Source organism: Scomber scombrus, chromosome 8 (genome assembly GCF_963691925.1).
Source record: "Scomber scombrus chromosome 8, fScoSco1.1, whole genome shotgun sequence".
In the NCBI taxonomy this organism is placed as follows: domain Eukaryota; kingdom Metazoa; phylum Chordata; class Actinopteri; order Scombriformes; family Scombridae; genus Scomber; species Scomber scombrus.
Genome location: NC_084977.1, coordinates 26,416,069 through 26,431,197, shown reverse-complemented (window position 1 = coordinate 26,431,197; position 15,129 = coordinate 26,416,069). Strand labels below are relative to the sequence as shown.

The 15,129-nt window shown below is 38.2% G+C and overlaps 1 protein-coding gene across 1 annotated transcript in view; it reads right to left on the bottom strand.

Moving 5' to 3' along the window:
- Window positions 1–279: 279 nt before the first annotated feature.
- LOC133984537 (contactin-associated protein-like 4) overlaps window positions 280–15,129 on the bottom strand; it is a 62,442-nt gene continuing 47,592 nt past the window's right edge. Inside the window, exons 16-22 of the mRNA XM_062423936.1 lie at window positions 14,088–14,327; window positions 9,033–9,257; window positions 7,607–7,740; window positions 6,865–6,952; window positions 2,590–2,805; window positions 2,029–2,100; window positions 280–476 (exon numbers count right to left, since the gene is read on the bottom strand). Coding sequence (XP_062279920.1) covers window positions 280–476; window positions 2,029–2,100; window positions 2,590–2,805; window positions 6,865–6,952; window positions 7,607–7,740; window positions 9,033–9,257; window positions 14,088–14,327 — 1,172 coding nt within the window. The remainder of the gene's footprint in view (window positions 477–2,028; window positions 2,101–2,589; window positions 2,806–6,864; window positions 6,953–7,606; window positions 7,741–9,032; window positions 9,258–14,087; window positions 14,328–15,129) is intronic.

The following is a 15,129-nucleotide window of genomic DNA, read 5'->3' as shown; positions in this document are numbered from 1 at the left end:
CAAATCACCATTTACATTTATAAATATTTACACCTCGTTGACAACTTAAAGTTCACTTCATGTCCTCGTTTAACACGTTTGCTAGTTTGTGCAAAGTGTATAATATTTACAACCAGAAAAGAAAAAAGGAAACTATAAATTGTTCTGTTTGTGCCTTCACATCTTGTTGATCCATGGCTACCAGAAGCTGAGGGACCCTGTGGTGTCTTGTAAAGCACTGAGTGCTTGGTAAATCATCCCGCTCTGTCCTGTTAGGTCAGTGAGAAGTCAAAGCTCCTACTAAATGAAATACTCCTTTTGGTTTTCACTGGGAGCGCTCTGGGAGTCCGCCTGGCTACTAAAGGGGAATTCATGACTGTCTTCAGGCTGCGCTGCCTTTACTTCCTGGTTCCGATACGTCTCTTTCCTGCTGCAGATGAATCTCGCCATTATCGCCAACGCAGACACAGCAACGAAGATCACCACTGCAATTACCCCTAAACGCCACAGAAACAAAGATTTTGAAACTAATTTTAAAAAAAATAAATCAAAATCACATGTAGAAAGTTGCTTAGGGGAGTCATAAGTCATTTTTTTGCAGTGACTTCCTGAACATCACTTAAAAGAGACACACGGCCCAGGTTATTTTTACTGGAATGCTTTTTTCCATTTATATCCACATTTATGAAAAGGTTTTGAATTACAAATACTTCAGACAGGAAAGTATTGCTTTGGTATCAGTGCTGAAGGATGAAGAAAATATCATAACTTGAAAGTTGCTTCTGTCCAAAACAATTAAATTCAAGTTCCGACTAAAACTCAAATTGAAAAAAAAAGTCTATATAATTTGATTTCCATGGCTGAAGGAGAAACTCTACCTCTAACACTCTCTATCACCACAGGCCTGTTCTCAAACTGTGCCATTAGTCCAAATGCTGTGGCCAATAAAGAAAAATAATCATCATTTATCACTAACACAGATTAATTGCCAGCCATGCTTCAAGAATATGGGGAGAAATCTGAAATGAGCTGCATGCAGGTGTTCAATAATCACAATATTGCACTTCATGTACTGTAACAACATCCTGCTTTGTGAATTAGCCTAATTTCTTTGAATCACCTCATATACAGACTGTACACTGATCATAAACATATAAAACAGGATTTCATCCATGCTCCGTCATAGTAGATCATCATAATACCTACAAATCAGTATAAATATTTAATATTCAAAGCAACCATACAGCTATTATATTATCAACTATGTATCCATGTGATATTAACCATTTATTTACCATATGCTACCACTTACTGTATTCTGAAATGATTGATATTGATAGCAAAACATACCATTTAAATACAGCAGGCATCTTAATATTTACAGATTAGACTCTTTGTCATTTAAATATATGAATGAGTATCATTTAACCCAGGTAAATATATATTACCTTGAAGAATGAAACTAAATCATCCACATGTAAAACAAAATGTTTGAGGATTAGATCATTTTTATCCTCTATGATCTATGGTGTTAATTAATCCTTCTGGAAGCGCTGTGTTCGTATTGCTGTTGAGCTCTGATATCTGCATGTGTTTTGTTCTGGGACAATTTGGGTTCTGACAGTCGTCACCCTGCTGACATTTTCATCTCAATCTAGCACACTCATATTTATCAAAAGATAATGGAATTTCTGTGAAGTTGAGCTGGTAGTTGCCTGGGTTAAATGTTGCATTAAAGTGGTTTTAAAATGCTTTAAACATCTCTTTGACAGCAACATTTTCACTCTTTGTGTGAATTCTAACCTAAAATGTTATCTTTCCAAAGCCAGCCTCAGACTTTCTCCTCAATAACTCCTTTTTTCCCCTCTTAGCCTCCATGATAATACATTCATCACTTTAATTGTCCTCAAAACTGGAAATTGTATATTTTGTTTGTACCATAGGACATGCAGATGCCTATAGTGAAATGTAAAGGTTTACATCAGCTATTATGATGCTTGTAATTGCTGTTTCATGAATCCTGGTGAGATGGATTGCAGTTTGTATTACCTCCAATTAGAGCTGAGTCACTCCTGATGGCATTGACTAAAGGTTGACCTGGATCTACTGAAGCAGGCTGGTCTGCAGGGGGACAGAGAGAGAGAGAGAGAGAGAGAGAGAGAGAGAGAAAGAGGAGCAATAGACAAAAAAGATACAGAGGAGAGAGGATGTTAGGGATGATGAGAGGGAGAGAATAAACAGAAGACATTAGGGAAAAAAATGAAATAGAATTTAAAAAAATAAGAAAGGTAAGGGGATGAAGTAAATTGGCATATAGAAAGGAGAAAAGGTAGACTCAGAGTGAGAATCATAGGTCAGTGATTGCATACAGGGCTCATTGAAATAATTTCTTCACTACAGTTGTCAGACCAATTGAATCTGTTGTTGTGCCATCGCTGTCTGTTTACTGAGGAGGATGGTTGATAAGCCCATAAAAAGTCCAATGAACAGCCTTAAGAATAATAGTAAAGACTTACCAGCATCATGCCCACACTGGAGGAGTCGTAGCTACTCTAATGATATACATAGAAGAATATGGGCTACTCAAAGGGCTGAGTCAATTATTTGTACCTGATAAGGAGTGTGTGGTTTCTGCTACATAGGGATTGACAGCAGAGGACGAACCGCAGCTTGACTCGGCCAGTGGACCTGTGATGATAACAGGGCTGTCAGAGTGGAGCAGTGCAGCTTTCAGAGGACTGATGGAGTTAAAATGAACTGCTGATAGACAGCCAGTGAACCCAAGAGAGGCCAACGTGGCCAGTTCTGCATCCAACTCATCAGACTCTGGATACAGACAGAGAAAAGCACACAAAAGAAAATAAAAGAGAGATTTATTATCAGTGAGGTCCATTTACACATCTAATGGTTCTTATATCATTTATCTTGATGAGAGTATTGATGATAAGTAGCTTCTATCTGTATCATTATAGATATATATGGAAGTTGTTTTTCCAAACCCACGTCCCAAACAAAACATATATATTAGATATAGCACAATTCTGAAAGACACCATATTTTGAAATCATTCTCTCACAAAATCCATCCATGGCATCTGGAGAATGACTTAAATTACTATCCATTAAAGTTTCAATAAATCAAACATTGTAATTGATATTGTTAATTATCGACATGTTTTAAGTAAAAGCAATTTATTGTATTTACATTCCCTAATAACGTTTATATACAAAAGTTTTAATTGTAAGTGGTAGAGTCATTCCTGCATGAGAAAGAAGAATAATTATTATTTAAAGACTTCCTATATGTTTTGGTTAGGGCTCTGATTCACTGATTTTGATTGAAAGCTTGGCTGCTGATTAGCAAATTAGCCACACCCGTAGTAATTAGGGATATGCTTTAGAAGCTTTACTTGAGACCAAACATAAACAATTACTCTCCTTGGAACTATAATGTGTTTTTCACACAAAGATGTTTAATTACCATGTTATATTCCTTAAAATGGCATCTGTTTCTCCCTAATTGAAAACTCTTGAATCTATAAATATGTAAATATATAAGTTCAACTGCTGAACACAAAATGTCTCCTCGTATGTGCACTGGAGGCTTCAAATTCACACTTGTGTAAGTTGAATATAGGACCAGAATTGGCTTCCAAAATTGTTTTGATGCCACAAACCATGCAGGTAAGTCCACCCCTTAAAATTGGATGTTCATTGAGTTTTCAGAAGCTTTCCTATTTCAGCTGATAAATGTGAAAACAGCCTTCTAGTGTCAAACTCTGCACATATATCACTCTTTTCAGTAAAGCTCAACCATTCAACTGTAGGAACAAGAAGAATAACATATTTTTGAGTGGACATTAAGTCATAGGTAAGGTTAGGTAGCTAAAACTCTATGTTTTCATTAGAAACATCAATTGTTTTGTGACAGAAAATAAAATCCAGCGTCCAGAAGGTGGAGAAGAAAAACACCAGTTGGTTCATTAACATCAAAAACGTTAATTCCCTTGATTGCATGAATTTGTGTAGACAATTTGTATGGCGATCTTCCTTTCATCTCATAATTAGCCTATGTCTTGTGTAAAAGTGGAGGTTTTAGTCTAATACTGGAGGAAAACATCTGAGTGACTGGAACATTGTGGTCAAGGAAAAGGTAGGTAATCAATTGCCAAAGTTTGCTGTGGTGACTTAGACAAGTATAATAGATATCTGCCAGCAAATCTATTGTAGTTGGTCACATGCTTTTTAATATCTTTGTAACTGATGATAGAGCATCGCAGGTAATATACCAGCATTGAAAACTCATTGTTTCCGTCATTGCAATGCTTTTCAGCTTCCTTAAGAAATCTACCAGTGAGTCTCAGTGTTGGCTAATGTACTCACATCCCTGTGACAGTTCTACCAGATGCTTAATAAAATCTTCAGTGGCTATAAATGTCAGTCTGAACTACAATTATTCCTGCAGTGCACTTTGATTACACAGCACATCATCGCCAGTCATCTAACTTTTCACCACTCAAATGGGACATTGCAGAGTGGCCAGGCTGGAGAGAGCTGTTTATCAGCTGTGTATTTGATCAAGCTTTGATTGAGTTTTAAATTGAATGTGATCCTCTGACTGGCAGGAAATAATTTGACTTTGAATTATATATCTCATGGCACATGCATATCTATTGCAGGATTGGGGGCAAAATGATGGAGATGGGAGGAAAAACTCAATACACAACAGATTTAAGTGACAGCTGAAGCAGCAGATATTCTAGTGGTTTGTGTACAATATTTTTCTTAAGTGGTTAATAGGACACATTTTTATTATTCTAATGAATTTAAATAGGGGAGTTTATCTATAGACTGATGCAAAACTAAATTATGTAAAAGACAGCAGTATAAGTTGATATGGTACAACTTCAAAGATATTAAAAGCATTAAAATGTTACTTTATTTACCTATTGGTGAATGTTAAAAAAGCTGAAAATAATCTGTAACGTCACCAAAAAGTATTCAAATTCCACAGCGACAGCACTGTGAACTGTCCACCTCCTCCCAGCTGCTGCCCTTTACCTCCACCCCTCTCATATATCGCTATCTTTCCCTGCCTCTGTCTGTCCTCCATCACTCTCTCGCTGTCTATCTCTCTGAGTATCTCAGTCTCTCCATTCTTTCCTGGTCCATTAGTCGGGCTGATGGATGACAGAGCTGGAAGGGAGTGACAGTATATCAACTATCTTGCTGCCTCTCTGATACTGATATGACAGTCTGAGTCTCCTGGCTCAGTTGAGGGAAGTCACATGCCGGGCTGGCAGTAGCTAAGGAAGTAGCACAGGTCATCCTCTAATTGAAAGATCGGAGGTTTGATCCCCAGCTCCTCCAGTCGTCTAACAAGATACTGAACCCCAAATTATTCCGGCTGGCAGCCTTGAGTATATGAATGTGTGTGTGAATAGGTGAATGTTGACATGTAATGTAAGGAACTTTGAGTAGTTGGAAGACTAGAAAGGATATCTAATATTTCCATTTAACATGGCCTGGGTCAGTAACAAAAAACAAACAAAACAACAAAATAAAAAAGAAAGAAGGGAGCTGAACCTAAAAACCACACAAGCATCAATTTGTACGTTTCAAAGCCACTCACTTATCAGTAATGAGACCTTTTGAGTTGTTTATGCTCTGTTAAAAGTCAAAATATTTCAGTACTTACAGTATAAGCCTAAACTATATTTTCAACTGCAGTTAAAAACCCCTCATGTCAGCTTAGGGTTGGTATATTCAATCGATTCTAGTTCTGACTCTGATTTACTGTGTTCAATCAAAACATAAGCCGTATGTATCTATGGTGAGATTGCTTTGACCCATTATGTCAAGTATAAATCCAGCTTTAGGGATAGGTTAATGATTAATGATACAGTTAATCATACAGTAACGCTAACCTACACCCATAACCATTGAGTTATGTTTTTGGAAATACATGCAGTTTATAACAAATTTCTGGTTCTTACATATTTGGAATCTAGTTGATTAACAACCCTTTGTTGATACTGAAACCTGTCTGAGCCCCTCCTTCTTAAAACTGTGTATTTCCCAATTTGTCTCAGATGGTCTTACCCAAAATAAATTAGTTACAGAAGAGGAAAACCCAAATGAATCACAGACAGAGCAGCACTGTAGAGACCGACAGGAGTAATATTAAAGTACAATTTCTGTCATGCAGATCGAAGTTTAACTGTACCGCCTGACTTCCTGGTTTAGTTTGACCCCACCCACACCAGCTAAGGCTTATTGGTTGTTATGTTGAAACGCAGGGTGCTGACTCCAATCTTCCTAGTAATTTGTTCTTTTTAATCTCTCCTCATTACCATACAAAGTGAAGGACCCTTTCTCAAGTTATTATCATTACAGCTGGCTGAAGCCCAGCTCAGGTAGAAGGACATGAGGGATTACTCACCACTTCGATAACACAGATAAAAGTTCACTGATGTATCCTGTATTTTCTGAACTTCTGCATTAGCAAAAAACAGTTCTGCCATTTATACAAATACATTACTTACCCATACTGTATGGTTATAAAATGCATCTTAATGCCACATAACATCAACTTGAGTGGCTCCACCTTTAGTCATATTCAAAGTTTTCCTTATTTTGCATTTCACCAGTAAAGTGCTCTCTTTGTGACCATCTAAATATGGATGTCATCTGTTTTTTTTTTATTTTATTTTTTTTAAAGCAGCCCAGCTGTTGCACAGACTGCAGTTTCCCCTCTGGTCCACCCAACATGATGAATAGAAAATAAGCAGAAGGCTCCAGAACAATGCTTTGTCACATGAGGCCAAACATCTCAGTGCGGTTATTCAAATGAGGGAGTCTAAGTGCAGGATTCTGCACCACTTACCATGCACTCTACCCAGAATGAGCGATTTGATGCTGTTGAATTCCACATCAGATGTCAAGTTGAAGTCCTCTTTGGCATTCTGGTCAATCTGAAACATAATGTATGTCACATCTGTAAAGGCAAAGGATTAACAGGTTGAAAGCAAAGCCTGATAACATTGTAAATGACAAGCTGTCAAGGATGGATTTTGTCTCCATTAAGTGTTTAAACAAGGGCTGCTTTCTGAAGAGACTTCAACAAACGGCTGTAGAGAAGCCAGCAATTAAACATGAAAAGCTAGCTGCAAGCTCAACCTCTGGTCTGACCTGCATATTCAACTGGGATTAAACCTCAAAGCTGGAAACCAATAGACCCATGAGACTTTGTGGTTCACAGTGGCTGAGCAGAGAAGTCTAAGTGGAAAGTTTCTGAGGTAGTGAACACCTTAGAGAGACAGACCTTTTGTAATAAAAACAGAGAGGCTGTGATGTATTGCTCGCAAACACAGAGATTCATGCTTTAGTGAATCATTTATCACTAAGACATCTGCTAATGTTGATCAGCCTGAGACTTCGGCAGAGCCACAGAAAACTAACAAGAAAAAGTAGCTTGAAAACAGGAAACTATTTATAAAATTTTATTCTACAAGCCCAATGCTGGGTTCACAGAAATATCATTATGGTCATCTCTGTCAAACTAGGTGACAAATTTGGTGGCTGTGTGAGCAAACATAAAGGGAATGTGTGAGAGTATGTAAGGGTACCTGAATGGAGACAGAGTCTGCAAGTCTCCTAATAACCACCGTGTGCAGATTTCCATCAGCCAAGTTCATGACTCTGCTCTCCAACACGTCCACATCTCTGCTGCTGTGCAACTTGTACCTCAATTCCAGCTCATCTTTGCAAACACAAAATAGCAACACATTCTTACTCTACAGTGCAAACCCATACAGAATCAAAAATATCAAATCTTTAAAAAGATACAATACTGAAGAGATATTGGAGCCTTATTAAAAGGTCAGTACATCTATAACATATTCTAAATGTTACCTCTTTTATTACCCATCAGATGAAACAGATCTAACACACACAATAATTTCTTTTCATATATGACCCTGAATTAATCAGATTTTTTGGCATCTCTGGCAACATTATCAGTCATTTGGAGTTATGTTTCTGTCCACTTTATTAAGTCAATATTCACTCTCTTTCAGTTCTGTTTTTGCACTCTACCAACTCCTGAGGGAAATATCTGGCTCTTTAGTTGCCAAATGTTCCACTATGTTTCACCCGCTAGTCACTGACTGTGTCTGTTTGCCCTTTGGTGCTGAGCAAGTAGTGTAGAATGAGTTTTTAGAGCTGTTTTGGACAGATAACCAATGAGCAGAAAGTTGCTAGGAAGCCCTGTAAAGCCAAGGAGAGCTGCAGAGTTGAGTGATAAAGCTCTGACATTACATGTCATTCGATACATTTTTATTAACAATATAGCTTGTAAGTGCTTTAGTGCTTTGCTTTTCTAGCAATTTCTTTATGGGCTGTTATCAGGGATCACCAACAATAAAGAAAAGCCCATGCTGTGAATTATTTAAAAATATGCAATATATTGATCTGATGTATAACTGCTGCTTGTATTTAACCTTTCTAAAGTCAAAGAGCCAAAACAAAATTAAATTTTCTGGATAATTTACTGGTGAGGAAATACCTCCAAATATATTCACTTCATATGCTTAGTTGTTGGTATGATAAGGGCTGATTTTGTTCAAAATTACAAAAAAACAAACAATATCCACACCTAGGGTTGTTCATTCAATTGAAAATATTGTGTATGTTTAAGGCACCGGATTAGAGAACATCCTATTAGGAATGCTGGAGTTGCTCCCTGGGATGTGGAGCTACAGTATGTAAAGCCCCTACATGAAGAAAGTGATGAAAATTTAAACACAATCAATAATCACAATGACAAAAAACACTGGGGAAGAAGACACCCACTGAAGATAGGATTATTATTTAATAGTAACTGTACCAAATGTTTTCCTTGAATCTGATGCTGTGCATTAGCCAGGATGCACAGAAAAGGTGTCAGGAGAGGATGATTGACTGATTCTACAGGGACAAAGAAATTAAGTAATCTAAGAAGAAAGGAGTAAATACAGAAAACAAAAAGAGAAAAAAATGATTGGGCTTCCTCACCATGTTTATTGATGAGCAGAGCCAGGTACTCTCTGTAGAAAGAGTTGACGTAGAGAAGCAGAGCAGGACTCTGGCTGGTCCTGAAGCTCAGGGAGATGTTTTCTCCTTTCAGAGTCATATCGGAGTAGACGGACCAAGGCAAGGCACTGCTGTTCCTGCTCAGTTCATAGGGCTCCTTGAGGATGTAGGCAATGGACGTTGTTGACTTGAAGTTGGCTGAAATCTCTGAAAGTTAGGAAGTTATTGAAGTGTGTCAGTGGTGAAGCTGCACACAACTCATGGGAAGAAGGTCGAGGTTGATGGGTGAAGTAATAGAGCTTTGACACCAGACACTAGAGTCCCGTGTCTGGTAATACACAAGCAACAAAACACTCGTTAGGGAAGATCACGGCTTTAGGTAATATTAATAAAGTTGACACTGCCTGCTTTGTGCTTCAAGTCAATGTTGACCTTTTCAATATTTAACTGACACCCCAATCTCTAGTCCCTAAACAGAGCCACAACAATGTTTTATCATGATTTAGTTGTGCCAAATGAATATTGTAGTAATGAACTGTGGTTCCCCAATGGTGAAATGAGGTACTCATCTCCACCTGGTCTGCTGACTCCTTTGGTGCATTCAAGAAACCCCTAAAAACTCAGTGCTTCCATGAACATTTCATCACAACACAGCCCCTTTAACCATTTACATTTTTAAAGTACTTTCTTGTTGTTAATGGTATTCTTTATGCATTTGTATACCTCTCTTCTTTTTATTGCGCTTGCACCTGGTCAGCTATTTGTGAGTTAGTACCATGGCTCTTCTGAGTCACTGTCCTATTACACTTGATTGTTTTGCCTTGCTTCTAAGTCGCTTCAGATAAAAGCAATTTCCAAAGGACAAAATGTAAATGTAAATTAAATACATTGCCAGTCTTTTTATGAATGGGCTAACATGTTAATTAAAATACCTCCTTATTTTGTTAACAAAAATGAATCTGCATTTTCATGTGAAACTTTCTGAATGAGATACATATACAGTATTGGACATAAGCTCAGTTCTTTAACTTAATAAGCTTAATATTTCCTTTGTTTGTTTGGAAATGTGATTAAATGTGTTAACAATTGGCCAACTATCAGCAAACACAGATAACTAGATGGATTACTTCCATATATATTTCTGTTACTCCATGTCCCAAACTACAGTAAAACCTTCTACATAGAAAGTTGGTTGAAGTTCTTTTTCATTTTTCTTTACAACATATATCAAAGACCATAAATACTTTTTTGTTGAATGTCCTCTACTGTTAATTTATGTCTTTAACAGTTGAAATTGTCGCACCTTAACAACACAACACAATATATTTCTACAACACTGATTGACTTTGACATATGTTGACTTTTACCACTCTGTCCAAAAAGCCCTCGATGCATCATATTTTAGACACAATGGCATAGTGGGTTACAACAGTCCTTTGAGATAATCTTGATGCTTGACCTTCAGGACAGAATGGGTTCATTATGACCCACTCAGAGCCAGTGTTGAGACGTTGAGCTATGCAGACAACGAATGAGATAGAAAATCAGGGTCAGTCTAATATCTGCTGTCTGAAGAATCCTCTTCAGAAAGCTGTCTGATCTCAGCTCTCTCCTCCTCATTAAAGCACCAGGGCATGATAGGTCATAATAATTTTGTTTGATCTGGTCTTTTGTGAGCTGCAAATGTTAGCAAGTCCGGCTATCTACAGTAACCTACAGTAGTAACCCTGCGTTACTTCCAAAGCCAGGGGCATTTCATACATCCACAGTGTCTCCTGGACAGTGTTGGGAAAGTTCACTTTCTACATGAACTAGTTCAAAGTTCAGTTAACACATTTTAAAATGAACTAGTTCAGTTCATAGTTCATAATTCAAAATTCTGAACTAAGTTCACAGTTCCAAAAATGAACTAGTTCATATGTTGCTGCGAGCTATTATTTTTCAAAATTATTGCTACAGCCCATATAGAACCACAGACAGCAATTAGTCTGATGAAGTGCTGCTGCCTTCATTTGTTTTTGCCTCCATGCTTCGCATGTTGATGACTCATGCGGCGGTGCGACTCTGTGGTGGCTGGTGTTGCCAGATTGGCTGTTTTTTCCTCTACATATTAAGGCCTGTTTACAGTGTGTTTTAGCCGGGTTTTCGCCTGGAAGGCTCTATGGAAATCTGGCACTCTCTTGAACGAAGTTAAACTGAGAGAGAGCGCCGTTTACAAACGCCAGAATGAACACGTTCACAATAACATTCATCAGGCAGAAATACAGTACGTTCAGTTCACGTTTGCCCAAAATATGAACGAGTTCATGAACGATCGTTCACTGAATGTGTTCATGCACAACGCTGCTCCTTGATGCTGTCAGAGTTTAGGGCAATGTCTGTGAGTCTTTTCGGCTCTATTATAACTGTCAAATCATACTTAAAACACTACAGGTAGCTAACCAGCTCTAAAGCAAACAATGCTGTGTCCTTATTTTTCACGTTGTCTGTGTGGATCATCAACTGGTGAGAATGTTTACATGCAGCTTTAGCTCTACACACATCATACAGTATAATGACAACTTAAGCTAACTAAAATGTGAAATCAAAGACCATGGAGTTGACCACCAAGTTTTCCAGCCATGGCAGACTTGTTCGACTGTGCAAACACAGCTTTCTTCTTTCATTTGTTCAACCATAGTGCTTGAAAAGGTCAGCATTGCAACATTTGCACATATCCAAAAACCTATTGATATCCTAGTCTTTCAAAATGTTTAAAATATGTGTTTCTCCTTCCAACCATAAATGTGGGCTTAACTTAAGGGCTTGCATCTCCACCCAAGCCTTGCAAACTGTTGGCTAGTTGGTTTGATTACAACATACAGAGCTGTCTGTAAACAGTTACAGAGGCCATGTGTCACAAACTAGCAAACCAAGCTATAAAAAACCTAATTGAGATACATATTCTGAAAGTTTTTCCTTCAGATTTTTCTGGCTTCAGAGAAGTTTGGTGTGTTTACTGATCAGCTCGTTTGAGATCTCCATCAGTTTCTTAGTGAGATCTTCTTTCTCCTTCAAACAGAGTTCCTCCTCCTTCAACTATTTTAGTCTGGCCTTCCAGATCTCTTCTCCCTTTGTCTGCTCCTTTCTAAGTTTCTCTTCCAGAGTTTCCTGGCTCTAAAATCTGTTCTTTGATCTGTTTACCGCCCAGCTCGTTGGAGGTATCCATCAGTCTCTTGGAGAGATCATCCTGCTATTTTAAGCACCTTCTGCTCCTCTATCTAGTTATTTTTTAAACTTCTCCAGAGTGGGACACTGTATCTGGAAAAGTGCATTATCTTTGCTGGTCAGCTGGTTGGAGGTCTTCGTCAGTGTCTCAGAGAAATCCTCCTTCTCCTTCCTGAGAGTGAGGATTTCAGTGTCTCTAACTTCCAGCTGTTTCACCTTTTAAAGCCACTCATTCTGAATCTGCAGCTTCAACTAGAGCAACTCCTTACTCAGCTCAGATGCAGCTCCTTTCTCTGCCTCCCATTTTGCTTTCAAGGAGATGCACTCCTTCAAAAAATGTTCAATTTTGTCAGTCTCCAGGGTCTTTATCTTGATGGAGGAAATCTCAGAATCTCTCTCAAAGATGATGTTGCTCCCCTTTTTGAGTTCCTCTGCAAACTCCCTCTCTTTAGTCATTAGACCTGCCTCAAGCCTGTTCACTGTTACTTTGGAGTTATGTAACTTCTGGTTAAAAATGACTTTTTCAGTCTTTGCACCGGCCAGTATGGTCTTCACAGAGTCATGCCACTGGATCCAGTCAGCAATCTGTTTAAATCTGTTGAAGATGGCCACAGTCATAGCATGGGAGGCCTTCCAGCTTGTGGTTTGTGATGATTTGGGCTGACCTGACGTCCGGGGAGTGTTTCTTCAGCAATCTTCGTAACAAACTTTATTCCATTCTTTCATTTTTTTCTTTTGATTCAAATAGGGCACGCCCCCACAAAGATCACATCTAATGACATCAACATTGACTCAACATTGACAACTCATTAGTTATATATAAAAAAAATGAGATGGTGAGAAGAATAAAATCATATTATTTTTTTAAAATTAATTTGTCTGCAGGACCTACCCATACCATTACAATGAGTGTGACACTGATGATGTATGTGTGTTATTCCACTGTGAGATTGACTAATGCATCACTGACATATATCTGTCATATCAAACTGGCAAACAAATCTCTTCCTCTTCATTTGGAGAGCCTCTGGATAGGACGCCCAGACTGAGCTGGCAAAGTAAAATGCAATAAAAACCAATGGAATAGGTTGCTGTTCAAATAAAACGGCAACAACCCTATAATACTATACTGGTATGATAAAAATATGATAAACTTTCTGTTGAGTACTAAAGAAAATAAGTATAAAGGTCATTTAAGTTACTAAACCATAAAGTTAATGAGTTAAGACATGTTTAGAAATGTGTATATATTTGTCCAATGAAGGTGTGTTCTGTAATATTATACAAGGTTTTGAATGATAAAATGGACTTTAAAATAGCTGTAGAAAAAATGTCATTTGTAAAACCTACAATTCAATCTATTTTTTCATTCTCTATCCCTTCAGTTATTTCTCAGGTATTATAATAAGCAAGTGTCTCACTCTGCCTTCCTTAGACACAAACTTATAATGAGCTTTGAGCTGAATCCCATCATCTCTAATGTACTATATAGGGAAAAATTAAATTGTCGAGGCACTTGTTAACTAATTTGAAGTTAGACGAGGGAGAAGAGGAAGACGAGAGAAATATGATTTAACCTGTCAGCCTGTTGGATCTTGAGATATCCGCAGAATGAAAATGTTATACATTCTAAATAATGTTATCTTCAGCTGTAATTAAGGGTCATATTACTCATAACTTATAAAAGTTCTCATGTACTGGGTATTAGTTAAGTCCCTATTGTTTGAATGATACAACAGTACATTTTAACACTACGGCACAGAACATCAACAAATCAAAGCAATGGGTTTGTGTATTTACAGACAGTGGTGTGAATTTGAATGTCTGTACCTTTATGACAGAAGGCTCCAGTGTAAGCTGACTGGCCACAGTCACAGGAGAAACCATTGGCTCTCTCCACACAGCGACCTTGGTTCTGGCAGAGTGAGCCGTAGCTGCTGCAGTGGCCTGGGCATCCTGGTCGGACCCCTGGGGTGATCCTCGCCCTTTCCTCCAGGTCCAGAGTGATGCCGTTCAGCTGCAGAGAGCGGATACAGCCTAGAAACCCTTTCTGCCTGGATGCTGTGCCTCCTGCCAAAAAAAACCCACATAACGCACACATAATACACACTGCTGTTAGCTTTTCTCTTAGTATGTCACACTCTTACTATAATTCTGTCTCTACATGATGATCTTCTCACAGCCACATATTGCCACTGTAGGCCATGTCTACCCTGTAGGACACTGTAACACTGACATTGCGTTGCATTGTGCTGGCTGTTGATTGCTGATGAGCCATCAGGTGGGGTGTCTGATATTCATCCTTCCCTCTAACAGGCGACAAGAAGAATCTCGTTTTCCTTTCATCTGACAATTAACATTCTAATATAGCAACCTCACACTGTTCAAACAGTTTAAACTTGGCAAAATGATCTCTCTCTTGGAGTTCCAAGCTGGTGACATCTTATTTTATATTCATGCTTGACAGTTGTTATTGTTCTTGCAGATTGGAATTGGCAGGGTATTACTCTCTCAGTTTGTATCTGGAAAAGCCTCAAATGTTCAGCCAGAGCAGCTTTTTCATAACGCTAACTCAATAACCTCAATGAGACTCTCTTTCTGTACAGACAAAACACATTAGGAGCACTCAGATTTGGAAATTTAATTACGCATTCTCTAAAAACCTCAATAAAGAAAAGTTTTAAGAACACCTGCACAGCAAACTTCTATGTGAATATGCTTTTGGCAAAGGCTATTATGTATAAACTGCTGGCTGTGATTGCAAAAAGGGATGAAATCCTGAATGCACTGTGGCTAAAAAGGCCAATGACAGACTCCTGGGGGACACCTCCTCTGACTGAAGGAACAAAGCAAACAACAGTAAGTGCCAGAG